This window comes from Natrix helvetica (genome assembly GCF_964273705.1).
Source record: "Natrix helvetica genome assembly, chromosome: Z".
Lineage (NCBI taxonomy): Eukaryota > Metazoa > Chordata > Lepidosauria > Squamata > Natricidae > Natrix > Natrix helvetica.
Window position 1 is genome coordinate 24,716,979 of NC_138554.1, and position 23,773 is coordinate 24,740,751.

The 23,773-nt window shown below is 43.2% G+C and overlaps 2 protein-coding genes across 4 annotated transcripts in view; both read left to right on the plus strand.

Annotated features, from left to right (window-relative positions):
* The window catches only part of PPP1R12C (protein phosphatase 1 regulatory subunit 12C), a 49,516-nt gene extending 39,262 nt beyond the window's left edge, over positions 1-10,254 (plus strand). For 2 of the 3 annotated variants that reach the window (XM_081971780.1, XM_081971781.1), the window contains 10 exons: positions 1,125-1,215; positions 1,477-1,614; positions 2,536-2,626; positions 2,872-2,993; positions 3,163-3,221; positions 4,342-4,450; positions 4,594-4,698; positions 6,201-6,251; positions 7,518-7,568; positions 8,394-10,254. In XM_081971780.1, the coding sequence (XP_081827906.1) occupies positions 1,125-1,215; positions 1,477-1,614; positions 2,536-2,626; positions 2,872-2,993; positions 3,163-3,221; positions 4,342-4,450; positions 4,594-4,698; positions 6,201-6,251; positions 7,518-7,568; positions 8,394-8,480 (904 nt within the window). In that variant the 3' untranslated portion in view covers positions 8,481-10,254. The remainder of the gene's footprint in view (positions 1-1,124; positions 1,216-1,476; positions 1,615-2,535; positions 2,627-2,871; positions 2,994-3,162; positions 3,222-4,341; positions 4,451-4,593; positions 4,699-6,200; positions 6,252-7,517; positions 7,569-8,393) is intronic. The other variant, XM_081971782.1, reaches the window with a different exon arrangement.
* Positions 10,255-19,590: 9,336 nt separating this feature from the next.
* The window catches only part of EPS8L1 (EPS8 signaling adaptor L1), a 52,459-nt gene continuing 48,276 nt past the window's right edge, over positions 19,591-23,773 (plus strand). The window contains exon 1 of the mRNA XM_081932032.1: positions 19,591-19,741. The gene's annotated coding sequence lies outside the window, so the exon portion shown is untranslated. The remainder of the gene's footprint in view (positions 19,742-23,773) is intronic.

A 23,773-nucleotide genomic window follows, 5' to 3' on the forward strand; every position in this document is an offset into this window, starting at 1 on the left:
TTTAAAACCTTTCAATACCTGTCCTGCCTTTGGAGAAGAAAAAGGAGCCAGAAAGTTTGTTAGGTATTTTTGCTGACATGGCAAGGAGAAGGGGGAACATTGCCTCAAAATTAATGCAAACAAGAGCCTCCAAGGGACCACTAGCCTGAATTTCAGAGAGCAATGGGTTGGTGTCGTGAAACCTCACAGAAGTCAAGGAGGCCCCTCTAAATATTCTCTTGCGTGTTCGTTTTCTTTCTCTCTCTCTCTCTGTCTGTCTGTCTCTCTTCTCTCTCTCCTCTCCCTCCCTCCCTCTCTTTTTCTCTTTCTGTCTTCTTGCTCACTGCCGCAGAAGATGGGCCTTCAGATGAAGATAGATACAGCCCCTGCCCCACACCAGCCCCCCTCCCCTCTTCCACTACCATCAGCTCTAGCATGGATCCCCGGGACCGCCAAAGGTGGGCCAGGGGCAGGCAGTACAGAGAGCACTTAGGGCCATGATAGATGGGTGACCCTGAAAGTCAAAACGGGCTGATCTCTGTTGGTGCAGTTACTATCCTGATCCTCTGTGCCTTAAATTTCTGTGAGTGGCTTGTATTTTTATTAACTTTCGGCATTGGGGCACAGGTGTCTGGTTCATGGTATCAGTTGGGAGAGTATTTTAGCCAGACAACTATTCCCAGCATCTGCTTGATCTTGCCTATCAATTGGGTCTGATGGAAGGAGGCTTCCTGCGATGTGCTGAATGCTCTATAGCGGATGACACCTCGTCTTGGTATCTCTCTCTGTCCTGTTGGATTTGACGAAATAAAAAGGGCACTGCCAGCTGCTTTTTCCCCACCCCCCCTCCCTCCACCCCTTAAATTTCATTCCATCTCTCTGGGCCGGCTAATTGGTTTACTTGGCAAAATGGAAGGTATTGTTTTTTGGCCAGGAAAAGTGGAAGAAGCCAAGCAAAAATCAAAAGGCATCTAATACTTGCAAAATGTACACAGAGCGTCCTTTCCCTCCTATCCAGATGTCCCGCCAATGCAGCAGCTCTACGAGGCTTGGCAGGAACTAACGCGGGAGACGGGGACTCAAAGCTATAGAAAGTATGAGGGGGAACTGTATTTGATGCCTAACCACCAGGGTCTTCCTGCTAGGTCATACCAGATGCCAGTGAGAGACGAAGAGTCTGAATCCCAAAGAAAGGCCCGTTCTAGGCTCATGAGACAGTCCAGGCGTTCCACACAGGTGAGACTTGGTGCAGAGGAACCTGGCTGAAGCTTGAAGGTGATGCTACCAATAAGTGGCACCAATTCAGGCCCTGCTTTCGTGATCTAACTTGAAGCCTCACCAAGAGTTGTGCTGTCCATTGGCCACCATCCCATCAGCCTCTTCCGAAGGGCATGGTATTTTTCTGATGGATGCACTTTCCCTTTTCTCTCTCTCTCTCCTCCATCCCCATGTTCCCCCCCCCCCCTTTTTTTTGCCTCCCCCGTGCCCCCTTTTTAGGGAGTAACCCTTACGGACCTAAAGGAGGCTGAGAAGACCATGGTCTGGACCAGTGATTCCAAAACCCCTTCAGAACAGAGGAACAAGGAGGATGAAAAGCGGGACAAAGATGGGGAACAGCAATCTCAGGAGACCACGGTAGGGATCCGTTGAGGCGGATGCGTTGCAGTCCGGCCCCTCCAGCATGGTAAAAAGTCCTGGGCAGGAGAGAGCCTGATCTAATGATAAATGAATCAGTGAAGAGATTTGGCCTGCTCCAAGACAGGACTATGGATCTAGCCTGCTGCTCAGGATGCAGATCCTTGCAAAGAGCCTCTAAAAGGAAGAAACAAGTTGGCATTGCAAGGCTGTGCAGGACATTTACCGTATTTTTCAGAGTATAAGATGCACCAGAGTATAAGACGCACCAAGATTTTGAAGAGGCAAATTTTAAAAAAAGTTTTTGCACTCTGCAGACCTCCCAAAAACGGCCTGTGTTTTGTCAAAAAAAATAAAAGGGCATGCATAGCCTTTACGAGGCTTCCAGAGTGCTCCTGGGAGCTGGGTGGAGCAAAAATGAGCAAAAAACAGCCTGTTTTTCTCTCGTTTCTGCCCTCCCCAGACTCCAGGAGCACTCTGGAAGCCTCCTAAAGGCTCTGCATGGCCATTTTTGCAAAGGGGACGGGGTTTTGGGAGGCCAAAAGTGCTGTATTCAGTGTATAAAACGCAACCAGATTTTCACCCTCTTTTTTGAGGGAAAAAGGTGCTTCTTACACTCCGAAAAATACAGTAACCCTTTGGGATGGGATGGAGAGGGAGGGGACTCCTGGCGTCCAGAAAATGTGGCTTCCCTTGTGCGTTTCTGCTAGCATTGGATTGAGTTGAGGATCTGATGTATTTTGGCACGTCCTGTGGTGTATAATAGTGGCACTCATCACGCAACCCTTTTTAGTCATCCCAAAGCTTTAGTTTGGCCCTCTACAAAATGCGGCCCTGTTTGTCTTGATCCAGAGCAAAGCATGTTTATAATTGGAGTTCCTTCTTATTTTCCCTAACTTCCTTCTCCAACACCTCATTCAGGACTCCGCTAGGCGATTCCGGCTCCTCAGTTCAGACAGTTCTTCAGTTTATACTGTGAATCCGTTAGTGGTGAATTCGCAGCTCCAAAAAGGTAACCCTTGTATTCAGGTGAATATTTCTCTTCTTTCTTTTCCGCCTTCGTTTTCAGTTTGCCTGCTTGACGTGTTTCAGTGTGGCCTTAGCTCCTTCGACCCCCGGCTGATTTCATTCTCTCCCTGTGTTTGCACAGCGCCATCTCAAGGAGGACTTAAAGCTTTCCTCTCCCCCCAAGCTGTGTTGTTGAACTTGGGAGGTCGGCAGCCCAAACTCAGCTGCCCGTCTTGTTTTAAACTGCAGGAACAGAAGTTGATAAGGCTGGCTCTGAGCTGGACACAGACCTTCGGAACAGACTGGCTATCCGAGACCGCAGGAAAGGCCGTCGAGAGAGGCGCATCACCGGTCTGGGAGGGAACTCAGAGGTGAGCAAGAAGGGTCCCAGGACGGCGACCTGATGCCGTCTGGAGAAGGGTGGGGTTCAGGCTACGGATAAGAGGTTACAGTGGTGGATGCCTTTTTTGTGCACCCACATTTACTATGTGGATCCCCTTGAGGGCCTATGAACTGCAATTTTTCTTCTTCTTTTTTTAGGGGGAAGAAGATGAAGACACTGAACAACTCCACAATGAAGATCCATCCATTCATAGCAGGTAAATTTCCCCTGTAGCAGTGATGACAAAACTTTTGGTCTCAGGATGTCAAAAATTCAGAAAATGCCTGTCGCGACTCTGCTGGCATGTCCGTCTGTCCCTCTCTCCCCCTCCCCTCTCTCACACGAACATACCCCTGAACAAAAGAGAAACAATTCATAACAAGTAATAAATTATTTACATTTATTATTGAATAAATAAATGCATACATGCTGTAATGATAAAATATTTTTCGAAATGCCTACCCAGGGGAACACTGGATTGCCATGAGGCCTGGAAACTTCAGAAAAGGCTCTTGTGTGGCCAAAAAGCATGGGAAGTGACACCCCATTCTCGCATGCTTTTCAGAGGCCGCGTGAGAGCAAGGCCCTCTTGCACAACTTCCAGAGGGTCTAAAGACCTAGCATGTCACCAAAATTGACATGGCCTGTGAGCCGTGACCCACCTGTCAAAGATTCGCCTTTGTTGCTCTGTAGGCTCTTAAAACAAGGGGAGCAACAATTACGATGTCTGTGGTCGCTATGTCAATAAAGATTCTCAACCCCCCCCCCCCCCCCCAGATAACTTGCCTGGAAGTTGAATCATGACGACTGGGCTCCTTTTATTGTCTGTGGGCAACATTTAGCTGCTTATCCAAGTAACATTTCAATCAAGCTACCATGGCTAAATTTCCAGAAACTCTGATCGCATGTAGGTAGCCATGGACTGGGTGCAGCTCCCTCAGAGGCCGAAATGCGTGATCCATGTTGTATATCTGGGTGCGTTTAGAGAGAGGGTTAAAAGCATAAATTTCTCTCTTGAATCTCTCCCCATCACTTAACCCCCCGAAATGCCTCTTCCGTTTTGTCCCCTCCTGAAGTTTGTTTTATTCCAGAAATGTTAAGTTGGTTGTCGACTACAATCTCAGCACCCCCCCTCCGAAGCTAGAAGAAACCCATTTCTGCATGAACACACAAAGCAGGCGTATTTTGTTGTCGTTTTGTTAAAGCACCTCTAGACTTCTTGTTTCCCTTTTCAGTCTTTTTCTCCAAGTCAATGTTGTACCCATCTGAACTTTGCGCCGTGCAAAGGAGCCAGCAGAGGGCAGTGCTGACCACCTCCCTCTGCTGCTTCTTTTCAGTGACCACTTAAACAGCCTTCTGCCGAACAGAACAGCAACTCTTGGCTGCCAGAGAGGGAACAGCGCGCTGTCAGGCTGCAGAGAAGAACCAGACAACTATTACAAGAAAGTTAGTGCTTGGAGAAGGGGGGCTTTTTTTGCACTCACAAGGCAGGCAAAGGAATGCTGATGTATCCTGCGCTTGTTTATCTTTCTCATTGCCTCCTTCATTTTTCTTTTTTTCCCCCCCCCCTCCCACGTGTGTCTCTTAAGCTGTATGAAGATCTCTTGATTGAGAATGAAAAGCTGAAGGAACAGTTGCAGGAGGCGCAGCTCCAACTCACGCAGATTAAGCTGGAGCTGGAAAGAGTGACCCAGGTACCAGGCAGGGCAGGATAGGGCAGGGCAGGCTCTTCATGGGAGAGCTGGAGGGGGGAGGGGGAGGACTGAAGAGGCATATTGGGACTGAAGAGCATCAGCATGCAACTCTGGCGAAGGTTGGAGAGAACGTAGAGCCAAAAACCTACTTTATTATTATTGGGGATAGAGAATATGGGGTTGATGTGCTTAAAGTCTTAAGATCAGGAGTAAGGGATACTCAGGTCCACTCTATGCAACAGAAGTTCTCTAGGTATCTGGGCCAGTTATTTATTTTATTTATATCCTACCTTTATTAGTTTTACAAATAACTCAAAGCAGCGAACATACACCGCACGTCTTCCTCCTATTTTCCCCACACCAACAACTCTGTAAAGCAGGGGTGTCCAAACTTGGGAACTTTAAGACTTGTGGACTTCAACTCCCAGAATTCCCCAGCCAGCATGGCTGGCTGGGGAATTCTGGGAGTTGAAGTCCTCAAGTCTTAAAGTTCCCAAGTTTGGACACCCCTGCTGTAAAGTGAGTTAGACTTAAGAGAGAGTGACTGGTCCAAGGTCATCCAGCTGACTTTCATGACTAAGATTTGAACTCATGATCTCTTGCTCCCTACCTCTCAGGGTTGTTGTTGTTGAAAATAGGAAGATGGAGCACCATATATTCCTCCTTGCCAGTCGTATAAGGTAGCCCAGAAAGGAAACAGCCCATATAATCTAATTCTGTTTTATTGTAAATCTGTGTTTACAGAATCTTTGCAAATCTGAGAATATAATTCCCCTGCCATCACCTTCAGTAATTTAGGGGGGGGGGATCCCTGTTGAGCTTCTTGCCTTCCCCACTCTACAGCTGTGGGCTATGCTCCCTCTTATCTGACTATTCTCTAGGCAGCATTTCTCCGTCCTCTCATCTTTCCCAAATACCCTTACATTCCTTGACCTCCAGAATGAAAGGGTAGCAAAGTTAACAGGTAAACAAAATAGGGTATATTTGCTTTAGATTTCCATCTTCGCAATTAATCTGGAACATTTCTTTAAAAAAAAAAACACCACACAATCTATTGTGCTGAGTGATCTTGGATTGGCTGCTGTTTCTCCCAGTATTTGCAGTTCAGGTTCACCTATGGGTATCTCAAGAAAGTGACTGAATTGATAGATGTAAGATAGTTTGCTCAAAATAGCCCTCCTTCTAGTCCATGCGACATTGATCCAGTCTTTCCATCCATGCTTGTAGAGTGCGATCTTCAGATGAGATGCATTTCTGGATTTTCTGTGATGCCCCCCACCCCACCCCCAATCTGTAGAATACCCTCCCCAAATGATAAACTACTTCTGTCCCTCAGGTTTGTGTTCCTGTCTTCTCTAGGTTGTGTATTGCTGTATTGTACGGCTTGTTTTATCAGTCATATCCTGTCTTCAGAGCTGCAAGAGGGAGGGTTATAAATGTTTTTTAAAAAAATAAGCACAGAAATTATTTTGAATCTTTTTTGTGTTGTCTGTCCTTGACAGAGGCAGGAGCGCTTTGCTGAACGGCCGGCTCTCCTAGAACTAGAGAGATTTGTAAGTATTTGTTCCTCCCTCCCTATTCCTTCCCCTCTCCTGCATTGCCAAAACTGATCTATCAAACAGGTGACGCCACTTTTGGGAGAAGCCTGTCAGTGAGGCAACTATGCTGTTGAGGAGAGGGCAGTGACTGACTGGGCATTGGTACACCCTTTTACCAAAGGCTGGGATTTCAAGGCAAACATGTACACTTTTAATCTAGATTATTAGAGATTATCTAATAATCTAGATCAGTGGTTCTCAACCTGTGGGTCGGGACCCTTTGGGGGTCAAACGACCCTTTCACAAGGGTCGCCTAAGCCCATCGGAAAACATACATTTTTTTTTAAATATGGAAAACATAAAATAATTTTATGGTTGGGGGTCACCACAACATGAGGAACTGTATTAAAGGGTCGTGGAATTAGGAAGGTTGAGACCCACTGATCTAGATTATTATCAGAGCCGAGGTTGGGCAGTGGTTAGAGTGCGGTACTGCAGGCTACTTCTGCTGACTGCTGGCTGACTGCAATTTTGCAGTCGAAATCTCACCAGGATCAAGGTTGACTCAGCCTTCCACCCTTCTGAAGTGGGTAAAATGAGGACAAATTGTTGGGAGCAAATATGCTGACTCTATAAACTGCTTAAAGAGGGCTGTAAAAGCACTGTGAAGCAGAATATAAGTCTAAGTGCTATTGCTTTTTGTATCTCCCCTAGAAGGAGAGGAGTTCATGGATATCTCCTGTATTACAAAAAAAATGACAAGTATATATGGCCTGTATAGGAATGGGGTGGCTGAGTGGCTAAGACACTTGTCGATCAGAAAGGTCGGCAAGTTTGGCGATTTGAATCCCTAGCACCGTGGAGTGAGCTCCCATTACTTGTCCCAGCTTCTGCCAATCTAGCAGTTCAAAAGCGTGTAAAAATGCAAGAAGAAAAAATAGGAACCACTTTTGTTGGGAAGGCAACATGTTCTGTGCGCCTTCAGCGTTGAGTCATGTCGGCCACATGACCACGGCCACATCTTCGGACAGCATTGGCTCTTCGGCTTTGAAACAGAGATAAGCACCACCCCCTAGAGTCAGGAACGACTAGCACATATGTGTGAGGAGAACCTTTACCTATATATGGGCCTGTAGGAATTCTAAACTGCATAACATTCAACTTAACCCAGTTTTATTCTATAGAGGTTGATTTCTCCCCACTCAGCATAAATGCATGCTTAGGATTCCTTTTCTGCATCCACTCTCACTTCATCTCTTTGTCCCACCTGTCCCAAACCAGGAGCGTCGAGCTTTGGAAAGGAAAGCTGCTGAGCTGGAGGAGGAACTGAAGGTGATTCCTCTCTTGTTGAAAGAGCCTCTGCACTGGCTGAATGGTAGTCTGGCTGGGAGCAAGGGAGGAGGAGGAGGAGGAGGAGAGGGCAGGGAGGAAATAGATTTGCAATACAGGTAGTCCTTGGCTTACAACCACAATTGAGCCCCAGATTTCTGTTGCTAAATAGGACCATGGTTAAGTCAGCTTTGTCGCATTTTATGACTTTCCTTGCCACCGTTAAGTGAATCACTTCAGTTGTTAAGTTAGTACCAGGGTCGTTAAGTGGCTTCCCTATTGACTTTGCTTGTCAGAAGTTTGCAAAAGAGGAATAGAATAGAATAGAATAGAATTATTTATTGGCCAAGTGTGATTGGACACACAAGGAATTCTTCTTTGGTGCATATGCTCTCAGTGTACATAAAAGAAAAGATACATTCGTCAAGAATCATAAGGTACAATGCTTAATGATAGTCATAGGGTACAAATAAGCAATCAAATCATACCAGGAAACTATAAATCGTAAGGATACAAGCAAGAAAGTTACAGTCATAAGTGGGAGGAGACGTGTGATAGGAACAATGAGAAGATTAATTGTAATAATGACCCCACATTACCGTAACCGTCATACGTACAGGCCAGTTGCCAAGCATTCAAATTTTGATCACGTGACCATAGGGATGCTGCCGTGGTCGTAAGTGCGAAAAGCAGTTATAAATCACTTATTTCAGGGCTGTCGTAACTTCAAACAGCCTTTATAAAAGAATTGTTGTAAATCGAGAACTACCTGTAGGCCAAAGAGGTGCTTTGGGAGTTTGACTTTTGTGTCTGCCTCTCCCCTCACAGGCTCTTTCAGATTTGAAGGCTGACAACCAGCGTCTCAAAGACGAAAACGCCGCTCTTATCCGTGTGATCAGCAAGCTCTCCAAGTGACCACCGGCTGCTGTCACCGTCCCCCCGTCCCCCGGTTTCTCTGTGAAGAGCAGGGACCTTCTTCTTCCACACACCCCACCACCACGTACACCAAGATCCTGATCAGGGACAGGAGAAATAGATGAGGATAGGGGTGCTCACCTTTCACTCACCACCCAAACACTCCGGAGGCAGGCTTTTTCCGAGGCTTCGGCCAAATGGGCACCAGGCCCCGCTTCTCCTTTCCCAGCCCTTCCCAGAGACAGTATTTATTTTGTGGCTTCCTTCCGTGATGCTCTTTGCTTTGTTGCTTTTCCTCCAGGGAACAAGGGTTGTAGGGATGATAGGAAACAGTCTTTCTGGGGACCCCTAGGAGTGGGGTGGTCAACATTCTTGCGGTGGGGAAATGTGATTAACAGGCCTTCTTGACAACTAAGTCGTTAGGGTGTCCCTTACGGTTAAATTTGGCAGCCCCAAGAGCAAGGTTACCCAGTAGCGGCCACGCCATTGGTTGGAAGAAACATTTCAGATCCCCAGCGTTCTTCCATCACCACCATCCTGGCTAGCCAATGCTGCAAGGGGCTGGTAAGCGTTAAGGTATTGGGTGGAGGGTGTCATCTGGCCTTTGCAAGCTAAAAGAAGTGAGCAGTCGGATTGTAGCATTCTCGGCCAGCCCAGAGATCTCTTGGCCATTCATCAGCGGCGGCTGGACAATTGCGCCTGATTAACCTGTGAGGATGACAATGAATGTCAGTGGTGGGGAGAGAGAAGCAGAAATGCTGAGGAGGTTCTGCGCCTTTCTCTTTGCATCTTAACACTCAGGTGCAAATATTGGGTTGTCCCCTCTCTGGTCTTCGAATGTCTATGAAGTCAGGTAGATTTTTCAGAATTTGTACCTGGGCTTTCTTGCTTAACTCAGGCCAAAGGAAACCTGCCTCTTCCTTCCTTCCTTCCTTCCTTCCTTCCTTCCTTCCTTCCTTCCTTCCTTCCTTCCTTCCTTCCTTCCTTCCTTCCTTCCTTTCCTTCCGCCATTTGGACCATAGCCGCCTGCCAACACCCAGCCTGGTGATGAGGCTGGCACTATCACCGTGAGGTTTGAAGCCAATAAGAGAGGCCATAGCCAAAAACCACACTTGACACGGTGACATGAATGGCCAGCCTTCACTCCTGTTCCTCTGGCAGCTGTGCCTCCTTGACCTTCCATTTTCTAGCTCCCTGGGCACCATTTGTCTCCCAGAAGAAATCTGGAGTTCCAGCTTAGTGGCTGTTCCATATTTTGCTTCCTTGCACGCATGCAATCCAATACTTTCAATGTTAAAACTGAGGGCTAGAAGTACTTCAAAGTGAAACTGAGGGCTAGAAGTAATTCCAAGAGAAAAACGGGTCCAAAGTACTCCCCCGAAAATCCTGTTTGTGTGTGTGTGTGTGTTTTTCCTGCGCTATCATGAGCCAAGATTCCTTTGCCAAAATAAATAATCCCTTCCTTTTCTGCCATGTCCCCCTCTTCCGATTCCCCACTTTTCTTCCCTCCATCTACCCTGGTCCGGGGACTCCCCCCACCTCACTCCATAAATATCTGTACATAACAGAAGTATTTTCTATATGGCTGCATTGCCAACAAATACCAGAAGAAAAATGCAGAGAAACTTAAATGTGCAATATCGCATGAGTATTTTTTTTCCAAAGAAGTCTCTATATTGTACTTGTTTATTTAGCAGCACAGCTGCCATTGTTTTAAAGAACAGGGAATTTAAATTTACCGTGTTTGAATATAATAAAAAAAATTAAAAATTGGTATTTGAATGCAGTCATTTCTCCATCAGTTACGTAATACCCGTTCTAAAGGTAGGCATACAAAAGGGTGAGTAGGTTGTCCTTCCTCAACCATGTGCCCTCGAGTTGTGTTGGACTTCAATTCCTGAAAAGAGAGTTAAAATTTAGTTAGATGAAGGTGGGCAGTTATGGCAACTTTACAACCTATGAACTTCCAATTCCATGCTGGCTCAGGAATTCTGGGAGTTGAAGTCCACAAGCCATAAAGTTACCATAGTTGCCCACCTCCAAGTTAGACAAAAACCTGGAGGACACGTCTACTAATGGTTATATACAGACTCCATATTGAGAGGTATTTTCAGTGTGGTAATTGTGGAGCAGCAGTCGAAGAAACCATTAAAAAAGCGAAAGAATATTTTGGACATGTGATGCGAACACCCAGAAAAATATGGCAGCCTTCACGTAATCCTCCAGACAAAAAATAGAAGACATGCCTTCAAAATCTAAGGGACTAGTTTGGACAAAACTCAGCAGCACTTTTTCGAGCGGCTGCTGATAAAAAATAGGATTACCAACATGATCGCCAATGTCCAATGATGAATATGGCACGAGAAGAAACAAAAGTTGAAGAAAATTATTGCTTGGATGTGCTACATAGCTTTGGCCATAGTTGCTCCTAACATTGAGATTCTTCCCTTCGAGGCCTCAGTGGTCTTCCCAGCATTGTTTGTTTGAATTTGTACAATTGTTCCACCCGGATTGTCACTGATATACAAGTACTATAAATCCATCCCATCGAGGTCGTCTCCTCCTCCTGGGAATCTGAAGCTTCCATGGCCGTGACCTCCCGAACCCAACTCAACCCACAGGCATCCCTAATTTGTTTGCTGTGTGTTAAGCCTCCTGGCTTAATATAGCACAGCCCTTGTCCCTTCACCCTCGGGACAAATGGAAGGTAATTTGTTAGACTGGAAGCTGATTTAGAGATGACTCAGTGACATCTTAAGCTCGTTCTAGATCTAAAATTAGAGGTTAGGGTTGGCCCCATCCTTCCTTATTCACTTCCTTCTCTGGACATATATCAAGGGCAGCCAAGATGCCACAACTAGGTGTTGTCCCTGGGCAGGAATGACTCATGACAGTTTGACATCCCTCTGGGCATGGCCTCCTCCCATTTCCAGTTCCCAGAAGCCAAGAGGCTTGGCTTTTTATTTTTTATTTTATAGTGCTATAAGTGGATTACTGCGTGACTTAGAGCAGATGTGTGCAATCTTTTGGCCTGTCTGGGTGAAGAAGAATTGTCTTGGGTGGCATACAGCTGGTCCTTGACTTATGATCACAATGGAGTCCAACATTTTTGTTGCTAAATGAGGCACTCGTTAAGTGAGTTGTGCCCTATTGTATGACCTTTCTTGCCACAGTTGTTAAGTGAGTCACTGCAGTTGTTCATAACACAGTTGTTATGTGTCAGAAGGTTGCAAAAAGTGATCATGTAACCCAGGGGCAGTGCAACCGTCATAAATATCAACCAGTTGCCAAGTATCTGAATTTCTATCCCATGATCATGGGGATGTTGTAGTGGTGGTGTGATAAATAGACATTAGTCACACTTTTCAGTGCCATTTTAAATTTGAAGGATTGTCAAATGAATTGTATGCCAGGGACTAGCTGTATAAAGAGAATAGAATAGAATAATAAAATGGAATGGAATGGGAATAAAATAGATGAGAACTCTTTATTGGCCAAGTGTGATTGGACACACAAGGAATTTGGTGTGTATGCTCTCAGTACATAAAAGATACATTTGTCAAGAATCATAAGGTACAACAGTCATAGGGTACAAATAAGCAATCAAATCATACTAGGAAACTAAAAATCGTAAGGATACAAGCAACAAATTTACAGTCATAAGTGCGAAAAGATGTGTGATAGGAAAAATGAGAAGGTTAATTGTAATAGTATTGCAGACTTAGTAAATAGTTGACAGTGTTGAGGGAATTATTAAAATATATAATACAGTTAATCTATATAAATAACCAACTTCCTTTATTTTTTTACGATCACCTTTGGTTTGGGGGCAAGGGATCCTGTTTAAGGTGGTCACTTGAAAGGCAAATTTGGTTTCAGAACAGATCTTTTAAATGTGTTTATTGAAACTGCAGAATAGGAAAAGTTTCCTTGGGGTATGGCTTACAATATTATATTATGGACCCACACCATAGATAGACTCTGAAAGGTGGGGGTAATTACAGATTCAGTATTTTCATGAATGTGAGCCATTTATATCAGAGGTGTGCAATCTTGGTAACCATTTAGATTAGACTAGATTAGATTAAATTAACAGAGTTGGAAGAAACCTTGTAGGTCATCTAGTCCAATCCCCCGCCCAAGCAGGAGACCCTACGCCATTTCTGTCGAATGGCAGTCCAATCTCTTCTTGAAAGCCTCCAGTGTTGAAGCTGCTCTGACCTAGGTTTCCTGATACAGTAAAATGCACACGACTAAGTCCAAAAACCCTCTTTTTATTTAAAAGACTCTGAATTATATTCATTCATAGTCCGTAGTGAGTTCCAAATAGTAATAAAGAGTCCTACAGCAGGCTGCCAAAGTCCTTCGGGATAAGTACCCACTTTTTATCTTCTTTGAAAATGCTGCCAAAGACTTAATTGATAATTAGTTTGGCAAGGCCAAACAGAGCAAAGAGTCCAAATTATTTTCAGAAAGTAAACTGACTAGCATGAACCAAGTTGCTTCCTGCAAAGGCTTATGTGCCTTTGCTCCTCCTTTGTGTCCTATTGGAGGGGCCAATCACCCCCAAACCTTACTCCCAAATCATCCCTAACTGTTCTTGTCTTTTGGCAGCTCTGGACATGCGCTATCCAACCTTGCTGCTATCCAACTCTGGAGCCTCCGGAGGCAGCATATAACTCCCAGATGGCCATGGCCCCCTCTCTGCCTCTGATGCAGAGCCCTCGTCCAAGCTTTCCCCAGACTCCAGGATTGGCCCTTGTTCATCTTGAACCTCCTCGCGGTCCAACTCTGCTGTGAGCTCCACAGGCCGCTTTCGGCCTGTGGACCACAACAGAAACTCCCACAACTTCCGAAGGCAAGCTGTCCCATTGGTCCATTGTTCTCACTGTCAGAAAATTTTTCCTTACCGTATTTCTAGGTTGAATCTCTCCTTGATCAATTTCCATCCATTATTCCTTGTCTGGCCTTCAGGTGCCTTGGAAAATAGCTTGACCCCCTTCCTCTCTGTGGCAGCCCTTCAAATATTGGAACACTGCTATCATGTCTTCCCTGGTCCTTCTCTTCACTAGACAAGCCATGACAAAGTTCCTGCAACCGTTCTTCATATGTTTTAGTCTCCAGTCCCCTAATCATCCTGATTGCTCTTCTCTGCACTTTTTCTAAAGTCTCAACATCTTTTGGATAATATGGCGACCAAAACTGGATGCAGTATTCTAGAGGTGGTATAGATATAAACCTATAGATTTCAACTTCCAAAATTCCACAGCTGGCATGACTGACACTGGATTTATTATATTTTACTATATTAATTTATTTAATTCTTTTTATTAGTTTTATTGTTTTTAATGTGGTTTTATATTCTGTAAGCCACCTTGAGTTGCCATGGGCAAATAGACAGCTATATACATTCAATAAACAAACAAATAAATAAATTCTGGGAGTCCACAACTCTTAAAGTTGGCAAGGCTGATAGATAGAATAACAGAGTTGGAAGGGACCTTGGAGGTCTTCTAGTCCAACCCGCTGATTAGGCAGGAAACTCTATACCGCTTCAGACAAATGGTTATCTTCTGAAAAACTTCCAGTGTTGGAGCATTTACAATTTCTGGAGGCAATTGTTTCACTGATTAATTATTCTGTCAGGAAATTTCTCCTTAGTTCTAAGTTGCTTCTCTCCTTGATTAGTTTCCACCCATTGCTTCTTGTTCTACCCTCAGGTGCTTTGGAGAATAGCTTGACTCCCTCTTCTTTGTGGCAGCCCCTGAGGTATTGGAACACTGCTATGTCTCCCCTAGTCCTTCTTTTCATTAAAATAGACATATCTAGTTCCTGCAACTGTTCTTCATATGTTTTAGCCTCCAGTCCCCTAATCATCCTTGTTGCTCTTCTCTGCATTCTTTCTAGAGTCTCCACATCTTTTTTACATCGTGGTGACCAAAACTGGATTCAGTATTCCAAGTGTGGCTTTGCCAATATCATTATAAAGTGATGTTAACACTTCATGTGATCTTGATTCTATCCTTGTTTGTGCAACCTAGAACTGTGTTGGCTTTTTTGGCAGCTGCAACACACTGCTGGCTCATATTTAAGTGATTGTCCACTAGGACTCCCAGATCCCTCTCATAGTCACCACTATTGAGCAAGGTATCACCTATACTGTACCTGTGCATTTTGTTTTTCTTGCCTAAATGTAGAACTTTACTTTTCCCCCCATTGAATTTCATTTTGTTAGATAGCGCCTAATATTCAAGTCTATCAAGATCTTAAGCCTATCTTTTGGATTGTTGGCTATTCCTGCTAGCTTGGTGTCATCTGCAAATTTGATGAGTTCCCCATCTATCCCCTCATCCATGATGAATATGTTGAAGAGTCCTGGGCCTAAAACAGAACCCTGAGGTACCCCACTGCATACCTCCCTCCATGTACATGCAGTTCTATTGAATTCCATACACATTGAGTATGGTTGGTCAGTCAGTTTCAAATCCATCTGGTGGTGGTGCTGTCTAACCCACATTTTTCTATTTTATCAAGTAGTTATGGTCTACTTTGTCAAATGCCTTACGGAAGTCCAAGTAAAGTATTTCGACAGCATTCCTCTGCTCCCCTAATTTTGTCACTTTGTCAAATAATGCAAAGACATTAGTCTGGCATGATCTTTTTTGACAAACTCATGTTGACTTTTGATTATTACTTTGTTTGCTTCTAGGAGTTCGCTGATTCTTTGCCAGGTCAAGCTGATGGGTCATAGTTTCCTGGATCACCCACCCCCTTTTTAAAAAAAAATATGGGAACTACATCTCTTTTCCAGTCCTCTGGAAGTTCCCCGGTGCTCCAGGATCTTGGAAAGATATAGTTCAGTGGTTCTGAGGTCACATCTGCCAGTTCCTTCAGAACCTTGGGGTGTAATCCATCTGGTTGGAAAACCTTGATTCATATAATATTTTATATTCTCCAAATATTACAGATAAATTGTAATTTAAGTGGTTCTGAGGAACACAGATTGTACACCCATTTTAAAATAAAAAGAGACAGCAAATTTTGCTCCCTGAAATTGTTTTCTTTTTCTTTTTCAAAATCCCTGTCAATACTCTGCTAAATGAGGAACACTGCCTCCGGTGCTGGCCCCACTTCCCACTGATAATGACCTTAACAAGGGCTTATTTTTGGGGTAGGGCTTATATTAGGAGCATGCTAAAAATCTGGCTAGGATTTATTTTCAGGGAAGGTCTTATTTTAGCAGAGACAGGGTAATTAAAAGAAATCTTGTAGGAGAAGAATTGGCAGAGCCAAGGGAAGGAATTAAAGGAGGCATCGGTTTAGAATCATTACACAATCACAAACTAAGTACAATCACCACCACCCTCCCCAAATGCCATTGACCCTTATCCAGTGACGTGCGGTGAGGTTTATGGCTGGTGAGGCTGGTGACATCATCGGGAAGGCGGGGAATGGGACTATGTGTGCTGCAGACTGAGGCTGCCTTAGCCTCCAGCACACGTGATCCCATTCCCCACCTTCCTGAGCGTGCTCCGCCGGCTCGCGCTCTGCAGTCCTCGAAAGCGACTAGGGAACGACGAGAACCTTCTTGTCTCTGCTGGACTTTGCGCAAGTCCAGCAAAGGCAGGAAGGTTCTCGTCGTTCCCCAGTCGCTTTCGTGGCTTCGTCATCCGGGAGCGCCGACAACATTTCTGCCTCCGCAGCTCCCGGGCGCGGCCAGGCGGATGCATATAATATAATATAATAATAATAATAATAATAATAATATATATATATATATATATATATATATATATATATATATATATATATATATATATATATATATATATATATATATATATATATATATATTATATAATATATAATATTATATACTATTATTTCATGAAGAGAGGTGAGGCTCTGCCTCCCTTGCCTCCCCTGACCGCAGGTCCCTGCCCTTATCTATCTCTAACCAAGTGCTGATTATTATTTGAGATGATTACTGTGCATAGGCTTTTAGCAATAAATCATTTAATTTGAATCTTCATATGTGGAGCTGATTTTTTGTGCCTGACGGATACAAACCAAGAGAGTGTTCTGGACAATTTTCCTATATTGGATTTGCAAAAGAGACTTGTTAAAACTTTGAAGAATTTTGTGAGGGAAAAAAATGAAATAAAATTTTAGGACTTTTGGAGGAAGTAAAGTTCAAGATCATTAAAATGAAGCAACATAAAATTGGTTTATTTGGTTAAGGTTAAAATACATAATGTTATCTCTGGTAACCCTTAATGAACTTTTACTGATCAGAACTGACATGGTGAAACTTTAAGGATTATACATAAAGAGATGGGAAATGGGAAGAAATTGTTTATTTTATTTTGGGAGGTGATTAAGCTATTAAAATTGTTTACACAGTACCTGAGGGGAAGACATTTATTTACTATATTCTTATTTTTTTCTATTTTTCTTTTCTATGCTTTCTATTCTTCATTCTTTCATTTTTTTAGTTTGTATTTTTCTCTTTTTAGTTGTCATTTTTAATAAAACTACTGTGAAAATAGGAAAGAAGAAATCTGCTTTTAGTAAAGACTTGATTTGCATGCTGAAAGCTCCAGATGTAATCTCTGCTTCCCCCGTGATTAGAAGTGGGCCAAGAGGTTATAGGAAAAGCCATCTGCCAGCAGAGGAGGTAATAGAGACCTGGAGGGATAAGCAGTCTGACTTGCTTCTCCGGCCTTGGTGTCTAAAAATAGACGAATCTGGAAATAGCTGCATTATGAATAAACAGAATGGGAACTGTGCCTCTTTTACTACATTATAACAAATATTTTGTGTTTGTATCCACACCTAAAACTGAATGCGTAGACACACCTTTGTGTTACAGGGTGAAAATGAGCAGTTCACCTGTGGCTGAGTACTTTAGCTCTTTCCTTACTGGATCTTTTCCTTCATTTTATTTAGTATGATTATTGTTCCGCATATCCACTTAGGCTCCTACACAATGTATTTTGGAGATTCTGGTTCAAGCATGCTGGGGTGCTCTTATCTGCTTAGCTGCAGGGCTGGATCTTCTACCTCAAATCATCCTTTGGCCTAGGGTTAAATGGCTATCAGTAGATTACTTTTTCTGATCCACACCAAAGGAATTGATCACTCTTGGAATGCAGCATCCAGATTTGGTTGCCAGAATGCAAAAAAGACGTGGAGACTCTAGAAAGAGTGTAGAGAAGAGCAAACCAATTTCGTTGTATTTAAGTACAATGACAATAAAGATTATACTTATAAAGATGATTAGGGGACCAGAGGCTAAAAATATATAAAGAATGGTAGCTGGAATTGTCTAGTTTATGGTATGTCAAGCTGGTATGTCTAGTTTAATGAAAAGAAGGACTAGAGGCGACATGACTGCAGTGTTCCAATATCTTAGACAGTGGTGGGATTCCATTTTTTTTTACTACCGGTTCACTAGTGTGTGCAATCTTAATGCTTCTGCACATGTGAGAAGCGTCTGGGTGGGTGGGCGGAGCCTCCCGCCACTGCTACTACCATTCGCCGTTCCGGGCCGAAGCGGGAGCAACCCACCTCTGATCTTAGCGTTTGCCACAAAGAAGAGGGAGTCAACCTATTCTCCAAAGCACCTGAAGGCAGGACAGGAAGCAATGGATGGAAACTAATCAAGGAGAGAAGCAACCTAGAACTGAGGAATTTCCTGACAGAACAAATTAATCAGGGGAATGATTTGCCTCCGGAAGCTGTGGGTGCTCCAACACTGGAGGTTTTTAAGAAGAGATTGGGCAGGAGGTTGGATTAGAAGACATCCAATGTCCCTTCCAACTCTTGTTATTCTGTTATCATTTCAGTTCTTCAGCTGCCTCCTCCTCCCCATCCCCAGGCAATGGCTTTTCAGTATTTCTTTGAACCCCATTTCTCATAACAACATGCTTGTCTGGCATCAGTGTCTCTTGCATGTTATAAAAGAAGCAGTAAGATAATTAAAAATCTTATCAACACAACCTTTCCCCCCCCCCCAAATACACTACCCTTTTTATTATTTTTAAGGAAGCTATAAAAGAACTTTTGTGGGAACAAGTACTGGCATTCGGTTTAATGAAAAATTTCAACCGCAGCCTGAGAGAAGAAAACAATACCAGCAGCTCTAAAGGAGGCCTAACTTTCTGTGTGGCCTAAGTGAGGAAAGCTAACTTATGTCTGCTGGGTACATCAATTCTTCTTTATCACAAAGGGAGACCCTAAAAGATGTGTTCTTTTGTCCTTCATTAGTCGCCCCATGATTTAGTAGAAAGCAGAGACTCTGGATTTGAAGTGGTAGCCTCCCATTTCACAAAACGATTCCATTAAAAGAATCCACCACACACCATGACTGCATTTTCAGATGTGTTGTGATGTGTAGAAGGCAAGACAAGAAACAATGGATGGAAAATAATCAAGGAGAGAAGCAACCCAGAATTAAGGCAGAAACTTCCTAACAGCGAGAACCAGTGGAACAGCTTGCTGTCAGAAGTAGTTTAGAAGACCAACCCTGGGAGTACAGCTTTCCAATGTGCAGGTACGTGTGTGTGTGTGTGTGCGTGCGTGCGCGTGCGTGCGTGCGTTTTATATGTATGTATGTATGTATGTATGTATGTATGTATGTATGTATGTATGTATGTATGTATTTGTGTTACAACCCCTGGTATGCCCAAATATGGGAGGGAACTCACTACTCCCCCTTTCTGTCATTCGGCTCATTACAGAAAACCATCCAGGCAGAAACCCATATTTTTATTTTTAATGTTGCCTTTTTATATTTGTGTTGTATTTGTGCTGAATGAAATGGATCCATACTAGTCTCCCTTTATTTATTTATCAGCACAAATACAACACACACACACACACACACACCATAATCTCTACTTGTGAGATCTGAAAATCACTAATAGTATCTTCTTCCAAGAAGGAAGGAATCCATGAAAGAAATTTGCCATTTAGAAGCGGCCCTCCCCTTCCTGCAGTTTAAGTTGTGTTTCAAGTGGTTTATACGCCAGAGAGCGTGCAAAGTAATTCACCTCAGCAACTAAGTTGCTACTAGCTGCCCAGGTATGCAAGGGGTGTGGCACAGCTGGGAGGTTTCCCTGCGAAGGGACCAGTAAGTCTCTCAAGTCATACAAGTAGCTCATAATTTCTACGTGCCAGTCAGATGTTGCTAGCTTTCTATCCCAAGGAGAAATGATAGCAGCAGAAGCAAAGAGCTGAGAAGAACAGACTTTTGCCCAGTAAGTAATTCCAATAATATTGGGGATACATTCCTTGGGGTAGGTCTGATGGGTATGACCAAAAGGATCTTTTTGTGAATCTCTCATACTGAAGGGAGATTTGGGGAACAGAGTGAGGTGGGTAGGAACCTGACCACTATTTCCAGGGATTTTGATAGTACTTTTCTGAATATTGAAATTGAGAATAACAGAAGAGCAGTTCACGCTTCTGGGCTTTGAATTGAGATCAAGGAAGTTTTCCTTCACCCCATGCTTTCAAGCAGTTGAAGTGCAGATTGGAGGACATCGCCTATCTTTCTGGAGAGCATCAGGTTCGAAGAAATCTGGTCTAAGTCATCAATGTTTCAATAGAAGTGGGCATCACTTCAGAAGCCAAATGTTAATATATTTAGCAGGATTGTGAGCCATAATGGAGAGACTAATGATACCCGCCAAAAAAGGATGGGATAGACAGGCAGGAGAAAGACTGAGGCTATATAGGGTGGAAGGATCTTGGAAGTCTTTTAATGCAATCTCTTGCTCAAGGCAGGAGTCATGCAATCATATCATATATATCAATCAACGTGTCTCTTTTTCCCTGAGTTTTGGGGGGGAAAGGTAAGTCTTTTTTTAAAAAAAATGTGCTGTGTGGTTTTGGGATGTTCTCTGCTGCAACATTGGGGGAACAATACTATCCATGGTTAGCAATCATAGCTAGAAGAGTTACTGAAAAAGGAGAATATTTGTAACTCGTGGTTGAAATGAGGCACCCTTGTTTCTCTCTGAGCTTGCTTGTTTTTTTGCAGATGTTTCATTACCCAAAGTAGCTAACATGTTTTGGGTAATGAAACATCTGCAAGGAAACAGACATGCTAAAGAGCACCAAGGACCTCTCAGGTAAAAACGATTCTGTGTTCACCGTTTGCCCATTCCACATTAGAGAATAATTCTCTGTGCTCTCTGGGAAGGGCACCTGAATCATGGGAACTTAATCAAAAGCCGACTCTGAAGTTGGGCAACCAGGAACTCAAAGAATAGTTGAAATCAAGTGTGATTGTTGCAGGCTGCCAACACACATTATGTAAGGTGGGGACTGAGCTGGTCAGGAGCTCCTAGTGGCCTGGCTTGACCGAGGGTGCTGAAAGTTATAATTCAGCCACAATGATATTACAGGGTATAGAATTGCGGTTCTCTGCCCTTTTCAACAGATTATTTCTAAAACCCTGGAGCTGGAACCGAACCCTCAATTTGCACTTAGAAAAATATTGGATCCTTAAAACTCAGAGAAAGTGTACGTGTGGCACTGTGTGTTTGAACAAGGAGTGAGAAAAGTGCTCTTGATAAATGGGCACACTTGGAGTCCACACATTGTGTATTGCTTTGTTTGCATCCAGGTTGGCCAAAAGGCAGGATGTCCATTTTAAAAATGAGAAGAGGCTAAGAGCCAAGATTTGGGAGTAACACCGAAATGTGCACTGTAGACTTGTTTGTTTGTTTGTTCATTTGGATTTATATGCCGCCCTTCTCCAAAAGCACTCAGGGTGGCGTACAATTAAAAAACATCCCAAAAGTTTAAAAAAATTAAATACATATCCAAAAAAACAAACCGAATTTAAAAGACAATACATTTAAAATAAGTTAAAATTAACAGGCCAAGCCGGCTTGCTGGAAAAGCCAACTTTTTAGGGCGCGTTGGAAGGATCGGAGGTCAGGGATTATGTGAAGCTCCGGGGGCAGCTCATTCCAGAGGGAAGGCGCTCCCACAGAGAAGGCTCTCCCCCTGGGGTGACCAGCCGACACTGTCTTAAATTCTCTGAAGGAAGATACAGATAATCCTTGACTTATGACCACAATTGAACCCAACATTTTGCCAAGTACATTTTGCCCCATTTTACAACCTTTCTTCTCACAGTTTTTAAATGAGTCTTTGTGGTTGTTAAGTGAGTAACCTGGTTGATAAGTGAGTCTAGCTTCCCCAATGACTTTACTTGTCAGATGGTCACAAAATGTGATCACAAGACCCCGGGACATTGAAACCATCATAAATATAAAACAATTGCCAAGAACCTGCATTTTGATGACATGACCAAGAGGATGCTACAACAGTTGTAAGTATGAAAAAGGCCATAAGTCCCTTTCTTCAGTGAGGTTCTAACTTCGAATGGCCACTAAAAGAATGGTTGTAAGTTGAGGACTACCAATAGTAGGAATTAAAACTAAATCTGGAAAGCAAAATTGTAGTAAAAGATGCCGGGAAAGTCCAGGCTGCATAGTCAAAGGGGTTTTGTTACTTTTGGGCCTTCATTGCAACCATCCTAGGGTTAGGCACAGGTTCAAAATGAAGAATAAGTTTTGAGCATAATACCCAGATCTCCTAATAAAGAATCGATATCTAGTCATGGTTTAGCAATGATACAAGCCTTTTTTGGTCAAAAGATTACGCTTCTATGTTTTTTTAATACCTTCCATGCCAACAGCAGATGCAGCATCTGTGACATTGGAAGTATGGGCAGTTCTTGTTTTACGACCAGAATTGAGCCCAAAATTTCTATTGCTACATGAAACATTTATTAAGTGAATGTTGCCCCATTTTATGACCTTACTTGCCACAGTAGTTAAGTGAATCATTGTGCAGCTATTCAGTTAGTGACATGGTTATTAAGTGAATCTGGCTCTCCCGTTGCCTTTGGTGTCGGAAAATCACAAAAGGTGATCACATGAACCCAAGACACCGCAACCATCATAAATATGAGTCAGTTGTCAAGTGTCTGAATTTTGATCAGCTGACCATGGGAACACGGCAATGGTCGTAAGTGTGAAAAACGATCATAAGTCACTCTTTTCAGTGCTGTTGTAACTTTGAACTGTCACTGAATGAACTATTGTAAGTCAAGGACTACCTGTACAGCACAGCCAACTTTAAACATTTGTCCCTAAGGCTGTCAAGGCAGGGAAGATGGTTAGCTGTTCTTTAAAATCCCTCTCATTTGCATAGCTAGCAGAAGAAAGGGGAGATGGTTAAGCAGTGGCCCTTCTCCACCTGAACCTTAAACCCAAAACATCACCTAACTGAAAAATCAACATTTCTCATCACGACCACCACTTCTATATTAATTATTGGTCATAGTTGCTAAATCCATGTGGACAAATCTGTAGCTGGATCTTCTATATAGATCTTGCAAAGAACTGACGGTCCCGCTCCCCTTTCTCTTAAAAAGAATATTTTAAGCCTTTACCTTCAGGCTTTTAACCCAAAACACCTTGTGCAAATTTCTCTTCCGCAAAGAACATTTGTGATATAAAACCAGGGAGTGGTGGCATTGATCAATCATTCAACAGAGTGGCAACCCACCTTTAATAAACAGAATTGTCACCCGGTGTCATGAAGAGGTGTGGCAATTTGCAAGATTCTCAAGAAGCAGCAGTCCTAAGTTATTTTCCTTTCTTCACCAGGCAGTCACACAAAAGTACACACCCTTCCGAAAAACAACCAACGCACTGTTTTTTTTTATTTGCAGTACACTGTGTACATACATATGGGTTTTAAAAAAATATTTTTCATTATATAGAAGACAATGAAAATAAAGACAAAAGCGAAAGGGAGGAAAAGAGAAGTATGGAGTGGGGGGGGGAGGAAAACACCCACTGATTTCCACAGTAGAATAAAAATGATAAAATGCAGCCTCAGCTTTTACTTTTACATATTTAGCATAGAGTAGCCATTTCTATAACAACAAACCTATCAAATCAAACCTTGCTTTTTAACAATTTCTTAAATAGCAATAGCACTTAGAAATTATAGATCATTTCACATTGTTTTACAGCCTTCTCTAAGCAGTTTACAAAGTCAGCATATTGCCCCCAACAATCTGGGTCCTCATTTTCCAACCTTGGAAGGGCTGAAGGCTGAGTCAACCTTCAGCTGGTGAGAATCGAACTGCTGAACTGCTAGCAGTCAGCAGAATTAGCCTGCAATACTTATTCTAACCACTGCACCACTAAGGTTAAGTGGTGGCTACCTGTTAGCATGCTCACAGCTTAGTGATAAATGGC